We start from the raw sequence: 27,390 nt of genomic DNA on the forward strand, positions 1-27,390 counted from the left end.
TTCATACCCATACATTTTCTCCATTTGCAATATCCTTTGCGTTTTTCTAACAGACATCATCATTGTTGTTAAGTGCACAAACTCTGGCACTGTACTACCTGGATTCAACTCCTAGCTTAGCCATTTATTAGTTGTGTGACTTTGGACAATTTGCTTAATGTCTCCATGCTGTAGTTTCCCTCGGTGGAACAGGAATAATAATAATCACTTCAAGGTTGTAAGACATAAGTGAGTCAATGTACACACTGTATTTGGAGTAGTGCCTGACATGTAGCAAGTATGATACATGAGCTAATCATCATTACCTTTCACTTTTTATTCTATTGTCTTTTTTGTGCATGTGAGTGTGGCTTTCATTTTATTTTATTTATCTGTTTTTTATAAGTCATCAGTTTTATACACATCAGTGTATATATGTCAATCCCAATTGCCCAATTCATTACACCCGCCCCCCCCACACCATTTCCCCCCCCTTGGTGTCCATACGTTTGTTCTCTACATCTGTGTCTCAATTTCTGCCCTGCAAACTGGTTCATCTGTACCATTTTTCTAGTTTCCACATATATGCGTTAATAAACGATATTTGTTTTGCTCTTTCTGACTTACTTCATTCTGTATGACAGTCTCTAGATCCATCCACGTTTCTACAAATGACCCAATTTTGTTCCTTTTTATGGCTGAGTAATATTCCATTGTATATATGTACCACATCTTCTTTATCCATTCGTCTGTCAATGGGCATTTAGGTTGCTTCCATGACTTGGCTATCGTAAATAGTGCTGCAGTGAACACTGGGGCGCATGTGTCTTTTTGAATTATGGTTTTCTCTGGGTATATGCCCAGTAGTGGGATTGCTGGATAACATGGTAATTCAATTTTTAGTTTTTTAAGCAACCTCCATATTGTTCTCCATAGTGGCTGTAACAGTTTACATTCCCACCAACAGTGCAAGAGGATTCCTGTTTCTCTGCACCCTCTCCAACATTTGTTGTTTGTAGATTTTCTGATGATGCCCATTCTAACTGGTGAGAGGTGATAACCTCATTGTAGTTTTGATTTTCATTTCTCTAATAATTAGTGATGATGAGCAGCTTTTCATATGCTTCTTGGCCATCTGTATGTCTTCTTTGGAGAAATGTCTATTTAGGTCTTCTGCCCATTTTTGGATTGGGTTGTTTGATTTTTAATATTGAGCTGCATGAGCGGTTTATATATTTTGGAGATTAATCCTTTGTCCGTTGATTCGTTTGCAAATATTTTCTCCCATTCTGTGGGTTGTCTTTTCGTCTTGTTTATGGTTTACTTTGCTGTGCAAAAGCTTTTAAGTTTCATTAGGTCCCATTTGTTTATTTTTGTTTTTATTTCCATTACTCTAGGAGGTGGATCAAAAAAGATCTTCCTGTGATTTATGTCAAAGGGTGTTCTTCCTATGTTTTCCTCTAAGAGTTTTATAGTGTCCGGTCTTACACTTAGGTCTCGAATCCATTTTGAGTTTATTTTTGTGTATGGTGTTAGGGAGTGTTCTAATTTCTTTCTTTTACATGTAGCTGTCCAGTTTTCCCAGCACCACTTATTGAAGATACTGCTTTTTCTCCACTGTATATCCTTGCCTCCTTTGTCATAGATTAGTTGACCATAGGTACATGGGTTTATCTTTGGGCTTTCTATATTGTTCCATTGATCTATGTTTCTGTCTTTGTGCCAGTACCATATTGTCTTGATTACTGTAGCTTTGTAGTATAGTCTGAAGCCAGGTAGTCTGATTCCTCCATCTCCGTTTTTTTTCCCTCAAGACTGCTTTGGCTATTTGGGGTCTTTGGTGTCTCCATACAAATTTTAAGATTTTTTGTTCTAGTTCTGTAAAAAATGCCATTGGTAATTTGATAGGGATTGCATTGAATCTGTAGATTGCTTTGGGTAGTATAGTCATTTTCACAGTATTGATTCTTCCAATCCAAGATCATGGTATATCTCTCCATCTGTTGTTATCATCTTTAATTTCTTTCATCAGTGTCTTATAGTTTTGTGCATACAAGTCTTTTGTCTCCCTAGGTAGGTTTATTCGTAGGTATTTTATTCTTTTCGTTGCAATGGTAAATGGGAGTGTTTCCTTAATTTCTTTTTCAGATTTTTCATCATTAGTATATAGGAATGCAAGAGATTTCTGTGCATTAATTTTGTATCCTGCTACTTTACCAAATTCATGGATTAGCTCTAGTAGTTTTCTGGTGGCATCTTTAGGATTCTCTGTGTATAGTATCATGTCATCTGCAAACAGTGACAGTTTTACTTCTTTTCCAATTTGTATTCCTTTTATTTCTTTTTCTTCTCTGATTGCCATGGCTAGGACTTCCAAAACTGTGTTGAATAATAGTGGTGAGAGTGGACATCCTTGTCTTGTTCCTGATCTTAGAGGAAATGCTTTCAGTTTTTCACCATTGAGAATGATGTTTGCTGTGGGTTTGTCATATATGGCCTTTATTATGTTGAGGTAGGTACCCTCTATGCCCATATTCTGGAGAGTTTTTATCATAAATGGTGTTGAATTTTGTCAAAAGCTTTTGCTGCACCTATTGAGATGATCATATGGTTTTTATTCTTCAGTTTGTTAGTATGGTGTATCACATTGATTGATTTGCATATATTGAAGAATCCTTGCATCCCTGGGATAAATCCCACTTGATCATGGTGTATGATCCTTTTAATGTGTTGTTGAATTCTGTTTGCTAGTACTTTGTTGAGGATTTTTGCATGTGTATTCATCAGTGATATTGGTCTGTAATTATCTTTTCTTGTAGTATCTTTGTCTGGTTTTGGTATCAGGGTGATGGTGACCTCATAGAATGAATTTGGGAGTCTTCCTTCCTCCACAATTATTTGGAAGAGCTTGAGAAGGATGGTTGTTAGCTCTTCTCTAAATGTTTGATAGAATTCACCTGTGAAGCCATCTGGTCCTGGACTTTTGTTTGTTGGCAGATTTTTTGGTTTTTTTTGTGGTACGCGGGCCTCTCACTGTTGTGGCCTCTCCCGTTGCGGAGCACAGGCTCCGGACGCACAGGCGCAGCGGCCATGGCTCATGGGCCCAGCCGCTCCGCGGCATGTGGGATCTTCCCGGACCGGGGCATGAACCCATGTCCCCTGCATCGGCAGGCGGACTCTCAACCACTGCACCACCAGGGAAGCCCTGTTGGAAGATTTTTAATCACAGTTTCAGTTTCATTACTTGTGATTGGTCTGTTCATATTTCCTATTTCTTCCTCATTCAGTCTTGGAAGGTTATACCTTTCTAAGCATTTGTCCCTTTCTTCCAGATTGTCCATTTTATTGGCATAGAGTTGCTTGTAATAGTCTCTTAGCATGCTTTGTATTTCTGCAGTGTCTGTTGTAACTTCTCTTTTTTCATTTCGAATTTTGTTGATTTGAGTCCTCTCCCTCTTTTTCTTGATGAGTCTGGCTAATGTTTTATCTATTTTGTTTATCATCTTAAAGAACCAGCTTTTAGTTTTATTGATCCTTCCTATTGTTTTCTTTGTTTCTATTTCATTTATTTCTGCTCTGATCTTTATTTCTTTCCTTCTGCTAACTTTGGGTTTTGTTTGTTCTTCTTGCTCTAGTTCCTTTAGGTGTAAGGGTAGATTGTTTATTTGAGATTTTTATTGTTTCTTGAGGTAGGCTTGTATAGCTATAAACTTCCCTCTTAGAACTGCTTTTGCTGCATCCCATAGGTTTTGGATCATCGTGTTTTCATTGTCATTTGTCTCTAGGTATTTTTTGATTTCCTCTTTGATTTCTTCAGTGATCTTTTGGTTATTTAGTCATGTATTGTTTAGCCTCCATGTGTTTGTGTTTTTTATGTTTTTTTCCCTGTAATTGATTTCTAATCTCATAGCATTGTGGTCAGAAAAGATACTTGATATGATTTCAATTTTCTTAAATTTACTGAGGCTTCATTTTTTGACCCAAGATGTGATCTATCCTGGAGAATATTCCATGCGCACTTGAGAAGAAAGTGTAATCTGCTGTGTTTGGATGGAATGTCCTATAAATATCAATTAAATCTAACTGCTCTATTGTGTCATTTAAAGCTTCTGTTTCCTTATTTATTTTAATTTTGGATGATCTGTCCATTGGTGTAAGTGAGGCGTTAAAGTCCCCCACTATTATTGTGTTACTGTCGATTTCCTCTTTTAGAGCTGTTAGCAGTCGCCATATGTATTGAGGTGCTCCTATATTGGGTGCATATATATTTATAAATGTTATATCTTCTTGGATTGATCCCTTGATCATTATGTAGTGTCCTTCCTTGTCTCTTGTAACATTCTTTATTTTAAAGTCTATTTTATCTGATATGAGTATTGCTACTCCAACTTTTTTTGATTTCCATTTGCAGGGAATATCTTTTTCCATCCCCTCACTTTCAGTCTGTATGTGTCCCTAGGTCTGAAGTGGGTCTCTTGTAGACAGCATATAGATGGGTCTTGTTTTTGTATCCATTCAGCAAGCCTGTGTCTTTTGGTTGGAACATTTAATCCATTCACGTTTAAGGTAATTATCGATATGTATGTTCCTATGACCATTTTCTTAATTGTTTTGGGTTTGTTTTTGTAGGTTCTTTTGTTCTCTTGTGTTTCCTACTTAGAGAAGTTCCTTTAGCATTTGTTGTAGAGCTGGTTTGGTGGTGCTGAATTCTCTTAGCTTTTGCTTGTCTGTAAAGCTTTTGATTTCTCTATGGAATGAATGAGATCCTCGCTGGGTAGAGTAATCTTGGTTGTAGGTTCCTCTCTTTCATCACTTTAAGTATATCATGCCACTGCCTTTTGGCTTGTAGAGTTTCTGCTGAGAAATCAGCTGTTAACCTTATGGGAGTTCCCTTGTATGTTATTTGTCGTTTTTCCCTTGCTGCTTTCAATAATTTTTCTTTGTCTTTAATTTTTGCCAGTTGGATTACTATGTGTCTCTGTGTGTTTTTCCTTGGGTTTATCCTGTATGGGACTCTCTGCACTTCCTGAACTTGGGTGGCTATTTCCTTTCTCATGATAGGGAACTTTTCGACTATAATCTCTTCAAATATTTTCTCAGGTCCTTTCTCTCTCTCTTCTCCTTCTGGGATCCCTATAATGCGAATGTTGTTGCATTTAATGTTGTCCCAGAGGTCTCTTAGGCTGTCTTCATTTCTTTTCATTCTGTTTTCTTTATTCTGTTCCGCAGCAGTGAATTCCATCATTCTGTCTTCCAGGTCACTTATCCGTTCTTCTGCCTCGGTTCTTCTGCTATTGATCCTTCTAGTGTAGTTTTCATTTCAGTTATTGTGTTGTTCATCTCTATTTGTTTGTTCTTTAATTCTTCTAGGTCTTTGTTAAACATTTCTTACATCTTTTTGATCTTTGCCTCCATCGTTTTTCCGAGGTCCTGGATCATCTTCACTATCATTATTCTGAATTCTTTTTCTGGAAACCTATCTCCACTTCATTTAGTTATGTTTCTGGGGTTTTACTTTGTTCCTTCATCTGGTGCATAGCCCTCTGCCTTTTCATCTTGTCTATCTTTCTGTGAATGTGTTTTTTGTTCCACAGGCTCCAGGATTGTAGTTGTTCTTGCTTCTGCTGTCTGCCCTCTGGTGGATGAGGCTATCTAAGAGGCTTGTGCAAGTTCCTTGATGGGAGGAACTGGTGGTGGGTCGTGCTGACTGTTGCTCTGGTGGGCAGAGCTCAGTAAAAGTTTAATCTGCTTGACTGTTGATGGGTGGGGCTGTTTGGTCTGAGGCGACCCAACACTGGAGCCTACCTGGGCTCTTTGGTGGGGCTAATGGTGGACTCAGGGAGGGTTCGCGCCAAGGAGTACTTCCCAGAACTTCTGCTGCCAGTGTCCTTGTCCCCACGGTGAGCCACAGCCACCACCCGACTCTGCAGGAGACCCTCCAACACTAGCAGGTAGTTCTGGTTCAGTCTCCCCTGGGGTCACTGCTCCTTCCCCTGGGTCCCCATGCGCACACTACTTTGTGTGTGCCCTCCAAGAGTGGAATCTCTGTTTCCCCCAATCCTGTCAAAGTCCTGCAATCAAATCCCACTAGCCTTCACAGTGTGATTCTCTAGGAATGCCTTCTCCCGCTGCTGGACCCCCAGGTTGGGAACCTGACTTGGGGCTCAGAACCTTCACTGCAGTGGGTGGACTTATGTGGTATAAGTGTTCTCCAGTCTGTGAGTCACCCACCCAGCAGTTATGGGATTTGATTTTACTGTGATTGCACCCCTCCTACTGTCTCATTGTGACTTCTCCTTTGTCTTTGGATGTGGGGTGTCTTTTTTGGTGAGTTCCAACGTCTTCCTGTCGATGATTGTCCAGCAGCTAGTTGTGAGTCTGTTGTTCTCGCAAAAGGGAGTGAGAGCACGTCCTTCTACTCCACCATCTTGGTTCCTAATCCTCACTTCCTTGATTAAATTTATTCTTAAGTATTTTATTCTTTTTGATACAACTCTGATGGGATTGTTTTCTTAATTTTTCTTTCTAATAGTTCATTGTTGGTATATAGAAACACAACTGATTTTTGTATGGTGATTTTGTATTCTGCAACTTTACTGCTGCTTATTAGTTCTAACAGATTTTTTGTTTTTTGAGTGTTTTTGATGGAGTCTTTAGTGTTTCCTATATATAAGATTATGTCATCTGCAAACAAAGACAGTTTTACTTCTTTTTTTCCCCCAATTTGTATGCCTGTTATCTCTCCTTCTTGCATTATTGCTCTGGCTAGGACTTCAAAGGTTATGTTGAATAAGAGTGGTGAGAGTGGGCATCCTTGTCTTGTTTCTGATCTTAGAGGAAAAGATTTCAACTTTTTACCACTGAGTAATAATTAATAATATCATTAGCTGTGGGCTTGTTATGTGGGCTTGCCTTTGTTATGTAGAGGTGAATTCCTTCTAAACCCAATTTGTTGAGAGTTGTTTTTTTTTAAATGTTTTGTTATGAAAGGATGTTGAAATATCCTGGTTTCTTTATCTGAAATATTGGGATAAAAGTAAAAATATCTGTCTTAATGAAAGTGCCTGACACATGGTTGGTTTGTTCGTTTTCCGATTAACATGGTGTTTTGAGTATTTAGAATAGTGTCAAACAAGTCATAGGCACTGTATAAATAATTTGCAAATGAATAGGTAATCAGCAAAGTATATTCCTGTTCTTTTGGTGAGTAGAATGTGTCTCAGTTGAGCTCAGAATATTTTTGGAAGCAAGAAGGCATTAGTTGGTCAGTCTTTTATGTATAAGACAAAATCCTAACTTCAAAATTCTGAAATCTCACCTCATGTTTGTGGCAGAGACTGAATAGAAACAGGCATACCAGCAAGATATTATGGGTTTGATTCCAGACCACTGCAGTAAAATGAATATGGCAGTAAAATGAGTTATCCACATTTTTTGGTTTCCCAGTGAATGTAAAAGTTATGTTTACACTATACTGTAGTATATTAAGTGTGCAGTAGCATTATGATGAAAAAAACCAAGGTACATACCTTAATTAAAAATACCTTATTGCTAAAAAATGCTATCATCTGAGCCTTCAGCTAGGCAGAATTTTTTTGCATTAGTAACATGAAAGATCACTGATCACAGATCATCATAACAAATAAAATGATAATGAAGAAGTTTGAAATATTGTGAGAATTACCAAAATGTGGCACAGAAACACGAAGTGAGCAAATGCTGTTGGAAAAATGGTGCCGATAGACTCGCTCGATGCAGGGTTGCCATGACCCTCCAGTTTGTAAAAAACCCAGTATCTGCCAAGCACAAAAAAGCAAAACAATAAAATGAGATATGCCTGTGTTCACGAAGCCTGTTTCATCTTCATCCAGGACAAACAATTAGACTACATTCTTTCACTGACATGTAGTCATAGGACTGAACTCTGGCCCATAGAAGGAGGCTAGGAGTGATGGATGCCACTTCCATACATGGTAAAAACAATGCTCACTCATTTTTCCTTCCACCAGTTCAATTGAGAATTCCTAAGATTTGGAAGATAGCAGAACCCTGATATGAGAGGAGCTCAGTTCTTTGAGTCATGGTACGGAACCAGAGCCCCTTCCTGCCCCTCACCTCCCTGCTAGTCCATATTGGACTGTGGTGTGAGAAGTACACTAACATAGTGTTAAGTCACTGACGCGTTGGTGGTGTTTGCTACTGCAGTTAGCTCCTCAGTGCATACAGTCTCTGGAATGCATATCCAGCCCTCCTACTCCTACATTCACTTTGTTCTCCAGCCAGAATGTCTTTTTACTATTCCCAAGATACACTGTATTTTTCCAGCATCTAGCATAGCACCTTTTACACCATAGGCGCTCAATAAACGTCTGTTGATTGATTTCTGGGTCGAAGAATGAAACAGCAGCTTCCTATAAAATGCAAGCATGTTTTATGTTAGACCGATCTGATATTTCAGAGGAAATATACATTTGGGGGTGATTCTCTACTACAGGATTTAGTATACAGCTCTTAAACAGAGAGTTCAGCTTACCTGGAACATTAAATCTAATGTTAAATTTACACACAGCCTTTCAGGGAGGTTCCTACCATATACAAGGAAAATCCAGCCATATAGAATTCTAGATGTGTTAAAGCAGCTTTGCAGATGGGCTCCATCCAGGAGAGATGGTTCTAGGCCGGGATATATGACCTTGCAGTAAATTTTAGGGGCCCAGAGGTCTTCCCATCCATATTCAAGTGCTTACAATAGAAACAGCCTATCTTTCCTCCACTTTGAGAAAGACTCACCTAGCTTTTCTTTCATGCTCTTGCCCCTCTGATGAATTGTATGACTGGTGTTGAAAATCCAGAGTGTGACCACTACTTAACTTTCTGCTGCTTTTACACAAATTAGGTCAGAAAATGGAGGGGAAATGAATTATACTCTCGGTCAGAGGTTGTACAGAGAACTGTAGTTGCCCAGTGTTGTTTTCTTTCATCCATCAAGTATGTTGGACATCTTGCCATCTTCTCAATGCTAACCATCACAGTAATAATAGAAGGCATTTGCTGAGTGTTATGTGCTATAAGCCTTAGGTTAACTTGAGGTTAACATTCCCTTTACCCACCCATCAGCTGCTGCAAGAAATGTGATGACTTCCTCCAGAGGTCACCCCTTCCCACATCTGCGATGGCCAATGACTGGCTGGTATGGGGCACAAAAGCCTGGCCGTTTGCCTCAGAATGGCTTAAGTCTGTGGTGAGAGTTCTGCACCAGAGTCCCCCTGTGGATCAAGCTTTACCTGGAACCACAACCTTGTTGGTCTGATGCCCCTTCCCTATCTTGCCTTCCTCTCTTCCATTAGGTTTGGCCTAAGAGCACTCCCTCAATCATTCTTAAGCTTCCAAATCCCAGACTCAAGCTCTGATTTTAGACAACTCAGCCTAGGATGTTTTTTCTTTTTTCTCAAGGTCACTTTATACTCTGCTCCAGAGATGTCAGTTCTACTCTTGCTTCCGTCCATGGTAACAGTATTCTCTTAGGCGCTCAGGCTTAGAACCTTGACGTTGTCTTTACCTGTTCCTTCTCTGTCCCTGTCCAGGAAACACAGTGTGCGTCTTCTGTGCTCCTCTTTCATTTCTTACAACACAATATCATCAGGTTAGTGGATGGATTCCTAGTAAGTCTTTCTACCTCCAGAAGGACAGGCTTCACCAACCCATCATATCCATCAGCAACAGATTAGTCTTTCCAGATGGGCTTCTATCATGTCCCTACCCTATTCCAGAACCTTGGGGGCCCCAATTGCTTGTAGGATTAAGTTCAAGCTCTTTAGCAGATATTCAAGACCCTCCACAAAGTCTTATTCTACTTATCTAAACTTACACCCTTTTATGCCTGTGTATAAACATTTCTTTCAGGCTGGGCCCATCTCCTAATTTTCTTCCGAAAATACGTGCATGTTTCAGGTTCCAAGCCTTTGAACATGGTCTTTGTATTCCTTTGGGCTCCTAATACTCCACCTTTTCCTCAAAGTTCACCTCTTCAATGAAATCTCCCTTCCTCTCCTCTGAGCTCCTTTAGCGCTAATGAATATCATTATCTTCATCATTTTCATCATCATCATCATCATCATCGCCATCACATTAAGAACCTATATATAATATGCCTGAAATTGTGATAAATGTTTTATGTGCATTTCCTCATTGAGTTCTTCACTGAGTTCTGAAAACAACCCTGTGAGGTACTTAGTTTAGGTAGTTTTGCCTGTTTTATAGAACAGAAAACCTAAGTTCAAAGAGGTTAAGCGACCTGCCCAAAATCACATAGTAAGGGGTGTGGAGCCAGGTCTTGAAGGCACCATGACACCAAAATGTGTGTACTTAACCACACTGCTATCCTATTGAATTTGGTCTAACTTCTTCCTACTCATTTATCCTTTATTCACTTTTTCATTGAAAATAGTGATTGAGTGCCAGGGACTGGACACTAGGGACTTAGTAGGGCCCTTGTCCTCACAGAGTTTTATCTAATTGTTTTCCTGAGCCCCTTTCCTAATTGCTGTCCCTCTCCCTAAGCTTCTCCCTCCCCACTAATCTCTCCAGGAGAGGACTCTATCGAAATTTCACCTGTGTGCTGTGTCATTTTGCCTGTCATTTCCTGATGGTTCAGGTGCTGTGTTTAAAATGACATGTCCCTTGGCCTTCAGGACTGACTCATGCCATGCTTTTTAGTTATTTAGTGAGAAATGGTCTTGTCTCCCCAAGACCATATGATACTTTCTGAGAGCATTCCCGTAGGTGCCTAGATTAGGTGATCCGTAGGCTGGTAGACCTTTGGGAAGCTGAACACTTATTCCAGAGACATGCCCAAGCCCAGGCAATTCTTTTTCAGGACCTCAGTAGCCCTTGGTGATGACAGATTTGCATCCCTAGAGCATAGATCTGCATTTTGAAAGCAACCAGAAGCCATTTGGAGCTTGGTCAGATGCACAGAAGGTTGGAGATGGCAGGGACTTTTGAGATCACTGATTCCAACCCTCTCATTTTACAAAAGAGGAGAGTAAGCAAACTGTGAAGCATTGTTTTGGGTTGGAAACAAGGAGTGTCTGTAACGATAAGATTCTGGAAGCCCAATAGACCAGAACTTGTGGGCCTCGCTGAATGCTGAAGTTTGAGCCCCTGGGGACAGTCAGCGCTTTGTGTTGCTGCCAGTCCTGGTGTTTGTTGGTGGGCTGGGAGGTACTGCTCCCCACCAGGCTTCTGGCTCTTCTCCGCATCTTGACCTGCGCACTTGAGCACCGCCTTTCCCCGTGGGAGCAGCCTGTGTCAGGAAAGGCACTGAGCTCCAGGGACTCCGAGAGGATGTGAGCCTGAGGAGTGTCTGTGTATGTTGAGGGGGGTGGGCTGTGCGGAGCTGGCTTCTACAGGATCTCGCATGAATTGGCAGTGAATGTCTTTTAGTATAAAGACACCGTCCTTTCTTTCCAGTGATACTTTTGGCCTGGGCTTCTGTAGCCTCTCTGTACCAAAGACCCCAGACCCAGGTGTCTGGGATAAAATATTTTCCCGTTCAGTAGATTGTTCAGGCTATAGGCAGTGCCTGTCATCATTTCATGCAGCCCTTCTCATTTTTCAGAGGGGAAATAAAGGATGGCGGTTAAATGGCTTTAGAAAGAAATGAAAGTGTATCCAAGAACTAAGCTGATTCTTGCACTGTGCTTTATGTAGATTTTCTCGTTGGGTCCTCCCAACAACGCTGCCTGGTAGCAATTATTATGCCTATATTAGAGATGGGAAAACTGAGGCCCAGAAAGCAAAGGCAATGTGCACAGGGTTATATTGCTAGTAGGTGGGAGAGCAGGAATTCTAGCCTAATTTTGACTTCAAATGCTCTCCTTTTTAATACCTGTAATACCTCCTAGTAGGAAATGTCTTCAGAGATTCCCTGAAAGGATGAGTCAGTGAAATCTCTACTATGTGATACTTTGAGAAACAGATGCTTAGTTACCACTGTTTCCAATAAACAGCTATGAATTGAAGTAGAGCGCACGGGATTTGGAATCCATTGACCTGGGTTCAAGTTCCAGCACTGTCATTTAGTCACTTAACCTTTCTGAGTCTCTATTTCCTCATTTTTCTGACAAAGATAAAATACCTTTGTAAAAGGGTCATCGCGAGAATTAAATGAAATATCTCAAGAGAAAGTGTTTCGTATAAAGCACTACGCAAATGTTAGTTCCTTAAATGCCACAGCGACTTAGGGTGGCAGTCTCCCGAGAAATCAGTTATTGAGCCCACGTGTGAGCCAAAGGCTTGATCCCCGACCTCAAGAAGCTTATAGTTTTGGCGGGGAGAAGAGGCAATGAAAATCAGAGGGTATAGGCCAAATTGTGCTGCAGTGATATAAAAGTAGTAAAGAATCAGAGAAAGGAAATATCACCGTAGGGCAAGGTAGATGAGAAGGCTTTATGTAGGAGGCTGGATTTGAACTTTATGGGGTCTGGCGAAGAAGACTGTTTGAGGTGAGAGGAGATTTGCAGGAAGTCCATAGCTTTAATTACAACTTGAAAAGATCTCTTTGTAAGTTGCAGTCCTCTGGGACCCGGTTGTTTGACGTAGAGCAGCAGTTCTCAAAGTGTGGTCCTGGGAACCCTGGGGAATGCCCACAACCCTATCAGGGGATTAATGAATATATTTTATGATAATAGTAAGTGTTATTTGCCCTTTTTTATTCTCATTCACTCACAAGTGTACAGTAGAGTTTTCTAGAAGCTACATGACGTATGTGATGTCATAACGATTAAATGCAGACGTTGATATGAGAATCCAACTGTCTTCCATTAAGTCGGATATTAAGGAGCTTTGCAAAAAATGTAAAAAAAAAAAAAAGCCACACTTTCTCACTAACTTGTTTTTGTTAGGGAAACTGTAGTTGTTTTTCATAAAATTATGGTATTTATGTTTTATTATTGTTATTTTAAAATAAATGAATAAATATTGTAAAATTTTATCAGATGCAATTTCTAATACAGTACAGACTGATGGATATAACATATGAATTAAATCTCTTAGGATCCACAATAATATTTAAAAGTATCAAGGGGGTCCATTGTTAAAGACATGGTATTCCAGTGTAAAGACACAGTTAGGGTCTCATATTTTTATAATGCGTTGGTGCCAACACACCTATTTTTAGAGATTTTAAAATACTAATGCCCAGTGTTGGCCAGTATGCAATGAAACTGGTGCTCCCAAGTACTGTTCGTGGAAGTGCAGATTGACCAGAATATTTATGTCATGCAGAATATTTTGTAACAATTACCATATTAATGATAATTTTTACCCTTTGAACTAATAATTACATTAACATGGATATACTTCAAGGAAACAAAGACGCATACAAAATTTATGTGGAAGAATACACACTACAGTTATTTACTATAAAAATTTGGCCAGAAACCAACCACCTGACCGAGAAGGCAGTTAAGGTAAATTATGATACATTTATACACTGGGATGCTGTAAGGCTTTTAAAATGATTTTGGAAGAATATTAAACAACCTGGTGAGATGCTTAAAATATTATGTTAAGTGAAAAAGTAGGACACCAAACTGTATGCAGAGAAACAACCCCCAATTTTGTAAACATACACATGCACACAGATTAGAGAAAAAAAAAAGTACCAAAATGTTAAGTGGATTTTTCTCTGTATAGCGTGGCTATAATTGATGTCTATGTTGCACATTATACTTTTCTATACTTTTGATATTTCTATCATAAGTTTTCAGTCCTTTTAGTTTTTAAAAAGACCCCAGGGCTTCCCTGGTGGCGCAGTGGTTGAGAGTCCGCCTGCCGATGCAGGGGATACGGGTTCGTGCCCCGGTCCGGGAAGATCCCACATGCCGCGGAGCGGCTGGGCCCGTGAGCCATGGCCGCTGAGCCTGTGCGTCCGGAGCTTGTGCTCCACAATGGGAGAGGCCACAACAGTGAGAGGCCCGCGTACTGCAAAAAAAAAAAAAAAAAATTAAATTAAATATAAAATTAAAAAAAGACCCCAGAGTGTGGCATTTATCTTCTCTAAGGCCATGGGCTCCAGTCTACTGAGCCAATCCATGGCACCAGGGCTTCAGATGAGTGCTGCCGCAGGTCTCAGAGGGGCACTTCTCTCAGGGCCAAATGATGGTTTAAGAAATACTCTGTGACTTGAGAACAAACCCAACTTCTAGCTAAGTGCTTCTTCTTCTTACTTAGCCTTTCAAAGGAAAGCTTTAAAAAACTGGGATTGGTTTTCATGCCCTATAGCTCTGGTCTGTTGTCAAGAGCGTTTGGGGTGTAGAATGTGGTGTCCAAGGGCGCAATTGTTTAAGTAATGTGTGTAGCCGGCATGGTGCAGGGAGCATAGCAATCAACATACAATCCTTTTAGAGGAAGAGGTAAATGAGACTTCAGAGTTCTGGGCCCATAAGGAGGTGGAGTGGCTGTGGTATAAGAGCTTCAAATGGGAGACCTGCAATTCACTCCTGGGTATCTGGGAGTTTCCAGTTCTTTCTTGGGCTGGGAGGTATCCAGTGTTGGAATACTTCAGTCTTCTTTCTTCCCCGAATGACCAGTAAGATAAACGATAGAACCAGCTCTGCCTGAAGGACATCTGCTTTGTTGTTAGTCTCTCCCAGGAGAACCTTTCCCAAGCAGAAGGGAATCTGAATGTGACTATCTAGTCCCTGGGACACATTTGCTCAGCCTGAGTATTCAAACTGCATGGCATTATGCAGCATGCATTAGGGCCTAAGAGAGATACACGAGGTAGTTCCTCAATCTCAGAGGACTTACTCTGTCTGGAAAAAGAAGCCTCATGCACAAAAAGTTAAATAATGACATAAAACAACAGCAGAAGAGAAGAGATGTACATCCCCAGAGAGCGGGTACGATGCTCCCTGAGAGTGACACAGATGCTGAGCGCTAGGAAACCAGAGGCAGGAAAGATGAGAGGCTTCTTGGAGGAGGATAGAAGCTGGAGAAGCCACTCTCTTTTCTACGGGGCTGGTTGCTCAGGGGAAATAGACTTGCTTTAACTGATAAATTAATTAATGATTTGAGTGCCTACTGCATGCAAGGTATTATGTTTATCCCAGAGAAGAGAAAGATTTACAAATAAATGGGGCACAGAGTTTAGCTTCTCTAGGGTAGCGGGGTGGTCTGGAGGCTCTCCATCAGTTTACATCTCTCCATTAGGCAGCTACGCACTTTATCCTGGGGGTTTCTGGATGTGCACAGATATAATTCTGGCATGTCATAGGGACCCAACTGGCTGCATTTAATTTTGAAGGGAAATGGTAAACATTTACTCCCCAGATAGAGATGCCTTGCTAAAACTGTCCAGCACCTTCTAGTTTGTGCCTCATTATTTTTTTTCCCCAGGAAATCTTACTGAACAAAGTGAAGTCTGTTTTCCCTAGACTTGAATTTGTTAGTATTGGCCACCTGCTGGAGGCTGTCTCTGATTATGCATGGCAACTCCTCCAACTTCCCATGAACCTTTTGGTAGCTGACTGCTGATCTGGTGGGGACGGGATGGCTTTGGCCTGCCCACTGGTGGTTATGTAACTATAACTCACCTCCTGTTTGCCCAGAGATGCCTGGGACAATTTCTCCTCCAATGATCACATTATTGTTCTACCATGGGGTCTCCCAGCAACTGGCAGTGAAGTGAACTGCGTGGTGTTAGGGCCATTTACGCTTCACAGTAATCCTAGGAAGGAGATATTTATATTTCCACTGAGCAGATATGAAACAGGAGACTTATGTAATTAGCCTAAGGTTACACAGGCTGGAGTTGAAACCAAATCTGCTTGACACTGAAACAAATCCTCTTATGGTTATGTTGGGTTGTCTTTTCGAATGGAAATGCTTATCTATAATAGAGCTTCTCTACAGATGTGTTAATTTACTGATCTGCCTCATAACTGCACAGTAACAAATCACTTTATTGTGATTATTTTTAACCGCATGAGTGATACATGGCTATATTTTGGTTTGGAAAGCATTGCAACATTACAAGTAAACTCAAGTTCTTATAGCCAACCCACCCCACCCCGGGCCCCTACTCAGAGGTAACTTCTATTACCATGTATTTGCGTTTTCCTCTAGAAATTTTACAATGCACTGGTGTACACACTTACAAACCTAATAGAAATATATTGTTTTGTCTTGTTTGGGTATACTGTTTGTATCTTTAATGCATTATTATTCAGTAGGCTTTTTCATTGAGTAATGTCTTAGAGACTTTTCTAGGTCAATAATCTTGACATCTACCTGATTCTTTAATGCTGTTGTATAGTGTGTGTGTGTGTGTGTGTGTGTGCATGTTGTGTAAAATACGCTATATTCACGTGCACAAAGGTGCAGTGAATTATGGGATGTCACATCCTCTCAGGGTCTGCTCGTGCTCTCTCCTCTCTCTGGAGGACTTCTTTCCTCCCTTCCCCAGTATGACACAAACAGGCCTCTTGGCTGGTAGGGTTGAGATCTTTCGTCATTTTAAGTCCTCAACATAACAACCCAGCAACCCTATCATCTTAACTGAGATCCTTCAGTGAGAAATGAAGTGTTCACACTTCAGTGGGAAACAAAGACCAAGGATCTGAATGTTTTGGCCCAGCCCACACATGCCAACCTTCCCTCCTAGGTCTGAGCTGGAATGGTGCTGCTGGGGGGTCTACATTTTATTTGATATAAACCATGAATTCTGCATGATCTGGTCTCCAGAGTCAGGTTACCTTCAATTTTCTGCACTTGGACCCCATGATGGCTCTCATTCAGATAGCTGGGGCAGGAGAACATTAACTATTCTGTGTCCCTGTGTCTCTCTTTGTGAGACGAGATAATGCGGCCGTGGAGTCAGATGACACAAAGAGGTGACGGAGAGCTGTGTGAGCTTCTGCCTGCGCATCAGCCTGCCTGTGGTTTTTCTGAAGCAGAGGGTGGGGCTACTATCCACTTGGAGAGTGAAGCTATTGAAGTCACTCGTTTTTGGCTTTGAGTCTGAAATTAGTTTTCTGTCTGGTTATTTGCGGTCAGGTTGGGCTTCTGCCATTGCAGAGATACAAATTAACGCGGCCTTAGGCGCTGGCCTTAAGATGGGGAGTGGAACAGGCCAGAGGGGAGCGTCAGTGGTTTCTCCATTTGGATCATAAAGACTGTCTGGGCAGCCATGGGTCTGGAGCTATGCTGTGGAGACTCCTGCCCTGCCCTTGGAGGGGGCTGTGGTTCACCACACACTGGAGCCCCTTGTTGCCTCTGGTCTTTGATTGTTGACTATTCTTGGTGTAGCTCTGGGGAACACACTCGGGGGAAAGGCTGGTGGAGGCTTTCCAGGGCCTGGCACGTGGAAGCTTGGTTCTTCCTTTTGATTCCCCAGGCAGCTGGGCCATATTGTACTTTCATGGCATCAATTGGAAACTGGGGCCAAAGATTCCTTAATGATGAATTGGGCGTCCATGGGCCTCACCCCCTAAGCGTAAGGAGTTTATAAATCAAGGAAAAAAACCCAACGTGATTGTCCTTGAGAAAAATACAATCTGGAGTAGTCGTAAAAATGACAACCACACACATTTATGGCACAGGGGTTTATCAGATGCTAGACTGTGTTTCTCACTGTTCTCTATGGAGTCCTCCCAACAGCGCCGCTATTGTTCAGAGAAGTGAAGAGCTCACAGGGCTAGTTCGTCCAGCACTGGGTATAGTTGTGTTTGCCCTGCTCGCATCTTCCTTTTCTCTACTTAGAGCTCTGCACTTTCAGCAGTTCAAAAGAGATTTCATTTGTTGTTTTTCTTTTAAGGAGCTTTTAGTCATTGCTGAAAAGAAAAAAGCACATAAGCGTATTCAGAGAATAAATAGGGAACTCCTAACGCTGTTGATACAAATGCAGAGGAGGATGTGGGCTGAAGTTGTAGGAAAAGTCTCTAAGATGTAGTTAGTACTAGAGCTGGGAGTCAAAAAGGAGGAAATCTGGACACTTGCCAGCCATAAGCTCACTGGGAGAGTGGAAGATGGGAGGTAAAGGGGGCAAAGGCCTGAGAAGGCCTGAGTGCCAGGCTTAGGCAGACGCTTTGACCTGATGGCAGCCAGACAGGGAAGCGTGAGTTAGGGTATCAGAGACCTTGGCCAGAGTCTTGGGAAGTTGTCTTAGAGACCAAAGCGGGATGGGAGCCTGGCTGGTGGTAGGGATGGTAGGGGTTGATATTGTGGTCTGCTAGAGCAGCCCTGGCCACCCAATTGTGCACCGCCTGCTTTTGTAAATACGGTTTTATTGTAACACAGCACACCCATTCATTAATGTATCCTGCTTGGCTTTTTTTGAGCTACAAGGGCAGAGTTGAGTAGTTGTGATAGAGATTGGCAAAACGTAAAATATTTACTCTGTGGCCCTTTTACAGAAAGCAATTTGCTTGCCTGAGCTTTGTAGCTCCTCGTAAGTGTCCCTTACTGGGGAGGGAGGAGGGGTAAGCCCAGTCCCTGGCACATGGTAGATGCCATAACAGAGAACAGATAGAGATGTGTTAAGAAATGAGCAAAGCAAAAATAAAATTGCTAACAGGAAAAGGAACTATCAGGACTGAGGTTGTTTGCTAATTTAAATAACATCACAGAGAAGGGAGTCCACTGAGAAGATGAAAGACTGATAAGAGAATCAAAGAGTAAAAGACTTGAAATTTCCCAGTTCCTTCCCAGGAGTGAGGCTTGGAGAGGGAAGGAGGTTGGGGGCTGAGAGCACAGGTGGCAAACAAGGGGAGGCAGCTGGTGGGACTAGGAGAGCAGTGTGCCCGCCCCGATCCTGCACATCTGGTGGCTGGTGAGAACTGGCAGAGTGCCCTCTGGAGCCCTCTCACCTCTGGCAGGAATGTGGCTTTGGGGATGCAGCGAGGCGGGGTGGTGTTGAGCCCCAGCTCAGCTCTACCAGGAAGCTGACTTGGCTGCGTTGGCTAAAAGTTTTTCTTTTCTGTTCTTTCACTTTTAAAATAGCAAGCCATATGCTTGTTGCCACCATCCGCTCCCGCAGAAGCTCACTAGAGGCGTGAGAGCTTGCTGGGCGGATGGAAGTATAGTGTATTCACAACTCAACCCTGGAAACTGTCGTTGAGAGACTGGCTTTGGGTGACTACCAGGGTTATGGGAAGTTAGGCTGAGGGGGTCCTCCTGGAATGTACAGGCCCACACGGAAGTCTTCTGGAGGCCTATCAGGATGGGACAGGAACTCTGAATAGTTGAAGGGCTCAGACCAGGAGTGCTGGGAGGCTGAAGAGGATGGACGTCTAGTCTACCAGTCAGCACCGGGCACCTGGGGAGGAGTGTGAGTGCTTGGCAGCTGGGAGGCCCAGCCCGACAGCACGCGGGTCCTTGGGCAGGCAGTGGAGCCATGGAGCAGGTGACGTGCAGTGATGTGAATGGGAGAACCAGACACGGCACTCCTGAAGCCGGGACTCAGGGCCCCAGCTGCTCTCTGGGTCCAGATGCTCTGGAATTCAGGTTTCCAGAGACAGAGATAGCTGGGGCGAGACAGTCAGGAGCTATGGACTCAGGCCCTGGCAATAAGGAAGGGCCCAACTTCTGGAGCTGGGGACGAAGGGAGTGTCTCTTTGAAGGCCTCCTTAGAGAAAAATTGGTTAAATACCAGCAAAGAAGTTATGCATGGAGTATGAGTGGTAATTGCACATCAAGATGTCTCTCTAGAAAAAACTTTTCTTTACAGATGCACAAGAAGCCACGTGTACAAATGGCGATTGAAACATTTATCATAGCAAATTTTAAAGGAAAAAGACAAAACTATTTATCAGGGGTTGGAAGGATAAATAGACAGTGGTTTATTGGTAAGCCGCAATGCTCTAGCAGTTACAGTGAATGAATTATGGCTAGGTGTGTCAACATGGATAAAACCCCCAGACTGAATGCTGGACAGAATAATCATGCTGCAGAATGTGTATCCTGTATGATAACATTTACGTGAATCCAAAAACACTCCAAAAGATGATCAAGGATTTGTGCTCCTAAACAACATATAAATGTAGTAGTGGGTATATGACTGGGCATCTTGTATTTTTCTGTGTTCTGGAAATAATTCGTAACGAAAGACAAAGAGCAAGAGAGAGGGAGATACAAACATGTGCATGCGCGCGCGCGCGCGCGCGCGCGCACACACACACACACACACACACACACACACGGCAGTGGAATAACCTTCTGGAACTGCAGGAATCTGAGCCCAGAACAGAAGCTGGGAGCCCTGTGGCTGGGCACTTCTCACATGCTGCCTGCCAGGTTAGCTGTGTGTTCTGAGCCATTCCAAATGGTAACTGGCATCGTGCCCGGCCTATGGCGGGTGCCCCATGCATGTGTGTGAAGTCTCCAGGTTTCAGGACATTTCAGCGTTAGGAGCTTAGCGTCAAGATGTCAAGCTTTGGGAAACTAGCTTTAAGTTAGGGGAAATGAGCCTGCTTCCTCTGAGAGACCCCGCCGGCAGATGTCTGGAGGCACGAGGTGGAGGATGGTCTGCCTTCCTGTCAAAGCGACTTCTGCAGGCACAGCTGGCTCTGGCCGTGGTGCTGAGGCCTCTCTGCCAGCTGCCCCTCACCCCAGGTGAAGGGGGCCCACAGAACTCTGTGGTCAACGCGGTGTGTGGCCTCCATGCTGGAAAGGGCAGAGACCAGGCCTCCTTTGGTCCCAGGGCTCAGTGGCTCCTTGAGGTGTCCTCACCGAGTGAGACGTGTTTCTGCTTGCCTGAATGAGCAGCAGCTGCCCGAGGAGCAGAGGAAGCTGAGCCATGGCGTATCCTGTGTTGGGAAGCCCTAACCCTGTGCAGCCACCTTTGGAAGACAGCAGAGTCAGTGGGACTCGGTTGTGCGGCTTGCAGGAGGAGAGACTGTGCATCCTGCTGAGTACGCTGCCTTTGATGAGGGTTATTTGGACGCGGGGAGGAAGTTCGTTGTGACACCAGTCATGCAGGGAGCCCTGAGAGTTTAGCTCTTATAAGTAAGATGTTTGCTATATATAGCATGAGGAAAAGTTGCTCTTTGGAAACAGCTTAGTGCTGTGCTGGTGGGATAATCAGATTTCAAGTCCAGAAGGGGCCTTATGATTATCTGAGTTAAAGCTGTTGTGTTGATGATAGAAGGGGGCTTGACAAAGATTCTCTTCTTGACCAAGCTCTAGTCAGGACCCTCCGAGCTCTTTTTCAGCTACGCCCTGTCCTCGGATATGTCCTCAAAGAGCCCATTTTTAGCAACAGTTCTGCTAAGTGAGTTTAGCCAGGATCCCCCCAACCCCTTGCAGTATCTCATCATACTCAATATCTGATCAAATTCCTCATCCTCCACCATCCCCCAGGGGACGTCTGACCACCCTGACCTGCCTTCAGTGAGAATCCTGTCGGGTCGGCTTAGCAAAGAATTTCCCTACCTTCTTAGTAATGTTCTATCCACTGACTCCCACCCTTCTCTTTGGCTATAAATTCCCACTTTTTCCTTGTTGTATTTGGAGTGGAGTCCAATCTCCCTCCTCTGCTTCAAAACCTCACTGCTGTGGTCCTTGTACCTATTGTAATAGTCCTGAATGAAGTCTGCCTTTCCATTTTAACAAGCGTCAGAATAATTCTTTCTTTAGCAGGATTAGAGAATTGACCTTTCCAGGGTGACGCTTTGAGTACATTTCAGAATCACTCTAGACTCTAGATTTCCAGATTCCAAGTTCAATTTTCTTTTCCCACCCAGTGCCATCTTTATGCCTTCAAGAGTGTAGCATCAAGAAGCAATTTGTTCTATAAAATATTTTATTTGTATTAAGAAAAATACACTGCTGACAGTCTGTAGAGATTATGGTGTGTCTTCTCCCCTGCCCTGGGTAGGATAGGAGGTCAGAGTGATTGGTCATTTCACCTTAATTCTAGTGTCATTTAACTTAATTCTAGATCTTTCCCTGGCACTAAAAGACCTTACCATTCGGCAAGTTGTATCTGAAGTATCAGGTGTGTTTTCTAGGTGTGGCTCTCTGTTGAGCTACCACTAAACGTTAGCAGTTGGTCAGGAACTTGTGAGTGGGTTTGGACAGGTTCAGTCGTTCATTCACTCTTGCAAATAAAGACAAAGCAAAACAATACAAAAATCAGTACATTCAGTACTTGCTTTGTACCAGGCACGGTGCAAGGCATTGGGTTGTTATAAGAAATGGCTTTTGCCCTTAGGAAGGTATAGTCAAGGGCAAAGTCTCAGGTTAAAAATAGCATGATCACAATAGGATAAATGCTAGAATAGAAATATGTACAAGGTGGTATGAGGACACAAAGGAAATGGTGATTAATTTCCCAGTGAGAAAGTTGGAAGGAGAGTGGTATTGGAGTTGAGTGTGAAGAATGCAGAGAAGTTTACCAAGTAGAGGAAACAGAGGCTGGAGGTAGTTCAGGCAGAAGGGAATGATGTGCCAGAAATGGAGGCCACAAAAATGTAGGACATTCAGGGAAGTTGAATGAGGCTGGACAGCAAGGGGCAGAGGAGCAAGTGGCTGGAAATAGGTCTAGTAAGGGAAGTTATAACCAGATTTTCCAAGACTAAGCTTGGAAGAAAGAACTTTACTGTGTGCCGTCAGTGGGTAATTACTACCACGGAGTGAGGTGGACAGATCTGTGTGGTTGATATATAACCTAATGACAGCATGGAGATTGGTGGGAGGGGGAGAAGGCTGAAGAAGAGCGTCCAGTTGGGGAATCATTGCAAAAATGATGATGTATAAGCCACAGCGTTGGAATGAGAATGGGAAGATCAGGGGTCTAAGTTATTTAGGAGATAGAATCATTAAAACTTGGGGACTGAGCTGGGTTCGAGAGATAAAGGCAAGGATTTCTCCCATTGGCATTGAGTCCTAGTGCCTAAGGTAAACAGGAGACAGAAGATAAGAAGTCAGTTTGCAGCTGGGGGAGGTGCTGAGTATTAAAGTTAGCATAACCGATGACCACGTGGGGCCTGTAGCCTAGGGAGGGATTAGAAATACTGATTTTTTTTTTTTTTCAATAAACGGGGCAAGCGTGCATGATGTGTAAGACCTGGTTCTGTACAGTTTGGGGAAAGGAGAAGTGAACGTCCTTTGTATTTTTATTTATTTTTTGACATTTCAGAATGCCTACATCCTGTTAGGAGGTTTCCCATGTGTTGTATTTTTGCATCCTCAGAAATGCCTTGTGAGATTAAATTATCCCCATTTTTCCAAATAAGAAATTTGAGGCTCCAGCAGATGAAGTAACCTGTACATGGTCATGTGACCAGGGAGCTGCCCAGCTAGGAAGTAACCAGAGATTTTGCTGTGCCCCAAGTTCATGTTCTTTCCTCTCCCCATAACGTTCTCTGAAGTTCTGTGTCCTTGAGGAGCTTACACTGTGGTTGGAGAAACAGAACATAAGGAAACTCATCATGACAATATGGGGAAATGAAAGGGGCACGTACAGTGTGTGCCTTGGGTGTACAACAGATGGGGAACTTTGTTCTGGTGCAGAGGAGAAATGAGTGGCAACCAGGGAGAGGGCCAGTGAAGCCTTAACCAGAGGTAACGGTGGGTATTTAAGCCGGGCCTGGGACATGGAATTTGCCAGGTTGGATGGGGGTGGAGACAGTTCTTAAAGGTCATCGCAGAGCTTGGCTGCTAGACTTATAAAACTCATCTGTGGGCCAAGGCAGAAGCAGATTAGAGTTAAAAGGTGGGTAAAGGACCAAGGAAAGATAGGGGCAGGTAGTTACTAGGGGGACACAGGGCCGGCGTCGGAAGGCAGGCACCCACGAGGTCACTTCACCGTAGAGAGAGTGAACGGGCCTCTGTGGCCTTCTGAAGCTCCAGTGGGAGAGGTTTCCTGAGTCTGGCCAAGGGAGGCGATGGCAGGAAGGGGGTGAGAACCTGAAGCTCCTGGTGGTCTGAAAAGGGAGGGAGGTGTCTGGGATGGGAGTGGGGAAGCAAAGCGGGAGCAGCAGGGGTTTCGGCTACTTGAATCCATTGTCGGGTACTCGCTCTCCCTCCTGCTCTGTGGAAAGGCAGGATGCAGAGGAAGGAGCCTGTGGCTTGGTTGGCCCGCCTTTGTTCTGAGCCCTGACTCGTGGTCTTGGTACGAGGTCAGAGCCCTGGAAATTAGGCCCCAAGGAGGGGCGGGTGGCCAGCAGGAGCGTTGGGGTGATGAGCTATCGGCAGCAGTCCAGTGTCGCTGGCTCTTCCCCCTGACACACCATCGCTCCCCATGTAAAGCCTCAGACTCTGCCGGCTGCGGCCCGATTTGGCCGTTGGACCCCACAGCTCCTGGATACAGTGCTTCCTGCCCTTCTGAGGAGCCCTTGGCTTCAGACTCAGTGGAGGGGCGTGAAGTTGGTTGTACCCAGGGACCTCAGGAGAAGGTCCCTGCAATGCCCCGCGGGGACAGAGGGCTGATTGTGGCAGGTGGCCTGGCTCCCCGGCAGCTCCTGTCACTCGCAGCCGCCCAGAGGGCAGGAAGGTAGGTTCTGAGAAAGGCTGGGAGCAAAGGGCAGCGAGCTTAGGTAGTAGGCAGCTGCATCAGTCTAACTGCTCTTCTAAAATTAATGGGGCCTTTTATCTCTGAAGAACACTTTTAAGCACTCGTGTGATTTGGGAACAAAGATGCAGGTCGGGGGAGAGCTGGGCTCCCCTTGAAACACAGTCCCCCATTTGGTAAAGCAATCTCTCCCTTTCTTTCTTTCTCTCCTACCTGCAGATCAACGGATTACGGCGCCACCTATGAAAAGCTCAATGACAAAGTGGGCTTGAAGACTGTCCTCAGTTACCTCTACGTCAATCCCACCAACAAAAGGAAGGTGAGAGGGGGTGGTCAATGGGTCCTGGGCATTCGCTGCGGAGTGGCAGGGCTTCCAAGGCCTAGGAGTTAAGGAAAAAAACCAGTAGCCGTGGAGTCACTTACAGAATGCCTATTTTATATGCCAAGAACACCACAGACATTGTAATTCTAACAACTGCCTAGTAGCAATAATAATAACAACAACGATAACAATAATAAAACTATATAACCACGTAAGGGGTTCCTCTCAGACAAGGATGGCGGTGTGTGCTTCACACACCTTAGCTCATTTATCCTCACAGTGAATCTCTGGGGTAGAAATGACTACTGTCCCCATTTTACAGACAAAGAAACTGAAGCTCGGGGAGATTAAGTAACTGTCTAGCCTAATGCCAGACAGTAACAGATAACATGGTGAGCAACAGACCTGGGATTTGAAAATGGGTCTGCTTGACTCCAGAGCCGAGTCCTCCTATAGCCTCCTTTTTGCTGCTCTGTTTTCAGAGAGCTCCTTGTAAAGAGGGAGTCGGTTTCCTCCAAGGGAAGGATAGGCAGCCCCTGGATTCTTCCACTTGCTCCAGAGCTCCTTCTGAGGCCCAGGGGAGCACACTGGCTCTGCTGGCCTCTTCTTTTCTGTCTTTCCTCTTCACTTAACAGCCAGGACTTGGGTGAAATCATATAAGGTCAGACTTTGGTCACTGAGACCTCCTGGGAGGAGGGGGCCTGGGATGATGGATGGTTTTAGAAAATAAATGCTGTGTCCCAAATGGTTGTCCATTTCCCCATTTTTCAATATTGTTATTTGAATTACTGAATGTTAGAGCTGGAAGGGATCATAGATTTCATCGATACAAGCAGTTATTTGTAGTTTTTGAACTGCAGTCTTCTGCCAATGTGATTAAAGCTCTAGAGCTCCCCTCTGGACACATGCCCCCCAAATTTTGCAAACAATTTTTAGGTGTTTAGGAACACATTGAATCCCCCCTCTGGACCCAAGATGTCCACGGAGTCTTGGTTGAGAATCTTTCATCTATACCAATAGTCTCAATTCCCAGATGAGGAAACTGAAGCCAGAAAAGACTCCAAAGCCAGGTACGGAATGGAGCCAGTGAGAGCTCAGGACTCCTGATGCTCAGTGTAGGTTTCTTGGCTTCAGCCCAGGCTCTGCTCCTTTTCCTCCCTTATAGTCACAGCCCCGTGCTTGAAAACTCATGGTCTAGTCCTGACCGGGGAGGTTGAGGCAGTTGCTTCGTGGCCTTGAATTGAAGCCACGTCCATGACGGACACATGATAAGACTTGACTGAATCAAGTCAGCCATGATCTAGCTCCACTCTTCCTCTGCCTTCTCCCTTCATTAGGAAGGAAGCTGAAGCCCACAGAGGACAGATGTCCCACCCATGTCACTCAGCTGGTCAGCGGCAGGATGGGCAGTTGGTTTTTAACTCCCAGTGACTTGGGGTCAGGTGGAATCATAGGGGGTGTCTGCACTCTGGGAGAAGCAAGAAGGGGGTATTTGACACATGGCAGATGTCCTTTAGCACTGATCTCTGACCTATGTCTGGACCACAGCAGAATTAATCACATCTTCATGTAGGTGATAGATCAGCTGTCTTCATGAGGATTTTCCCAAGGGGCACATGAAGGGTCACACCTGTTGGCATCCATTCTGGTAGTCATCTGTCATGTATGTTTCCCATTGGATTCCTACTCATAACATCTCTTTCAGTCTTTTTTCCATTTTTCTCCACTCCTGACTGTTTTATCTCTTATTAGTATGATCTAGAGGTGCTCAGCAGTGTGGGAGGCAAAGGGCAGGGTAAGGCAGATCCTCAGGGTTAGAAGGATCATAAAGCCGGGATTTGGAGCCCACTGGTGCAGAAGTGCACCTCCATTTCTCCTTCCCAGAGGTGACGTTCAGACCATGGGCTCTCTGGAGCACTTCCTCACAGGAATTATTGCCCAGTTGACAAAAGTTAGGCTGTTTTGCATGTCTTTTCAGAGAAACACCACCAAGACACAGTTAAATCCCACCTTAAGAGGCACTGCCGCCCAGAAGGTTAAAAGTGCAGACATTTTCTTCCCTCAGATAGGGAACAGACAAAAGATAGACTAATATCACGGATTTGTTTATTTATTTATTTTGGAAATACCAATAGACGTTAATTTCATAAGGAGACTGTGTGCTCCTGAAGGACTTTCTGAGTCATCCGAGGAGAGATGAAATTAGATTCTGTTCCGTTTGGTGTCTTTGATTGTATTCTGAGCCTTGGGGTGCTGATGGTGCACAAATATTGTACCTCGTGACTTTCTCTTAACTAGAATATTCAAGTTCACTAGACTGTGCTTCTCAAGCCGCTCAGGCAAACTGACAGTTAGATGGAAATGAAAACACTCTTATTTGTTTCTTTATTGGTCTGGTACTCTGGGCCATTATGACCTTGTAATGAAACTGTTTTGGTTTTTTTTTAAGTGTCCTGCTTACATGTCTTGGAGTTTAAAGCTTTGGTCACCTGGATTCTCATCTGAGCTTGAATTAAGCAGGATTCTTTTGATTCTCAAAGCATTCAAATGATCGGTAGCTGCCCATGTTCAT

At 43.6% G+C, this 27,390-nt stretch overlaps 1 protein-coding gene across 1 annotated transcript in view; it reads left to right on the forward strand.

The window, feature by feature from the left end:
* Positions 1–27,390, forward strand: part of SORCS3 (sortilin related VPS10 domain containing receptor 3) — a gene marked incomplete at both ends in the record, with an annotated part of 579,237 nt that overhangs the window by 229,522 nt on the left and 322,325 nt on the right. The window contains one exon of the mRNA XM_082673649.1: positions 24,716–24,815. Within this exon, the coding sequence (XP_082529775.1) occupies positions 24,716–24,815 (100 nt within the window). The remainder of the gene's footprint in view (positions 1–24,715; positions 24,816–27,390) is intronic.

The sequence above is a fragment of the Grampus griseus genome (assembly GCF_964374135.1).
Source record: "Grampus griseus genome assembly, chromosome: 16".
NCBI lineage: Eukaryota > Metazoa > Chordata > Mammalia > Artiodactyla > Delphinidae > Grampus > Grampus griseus.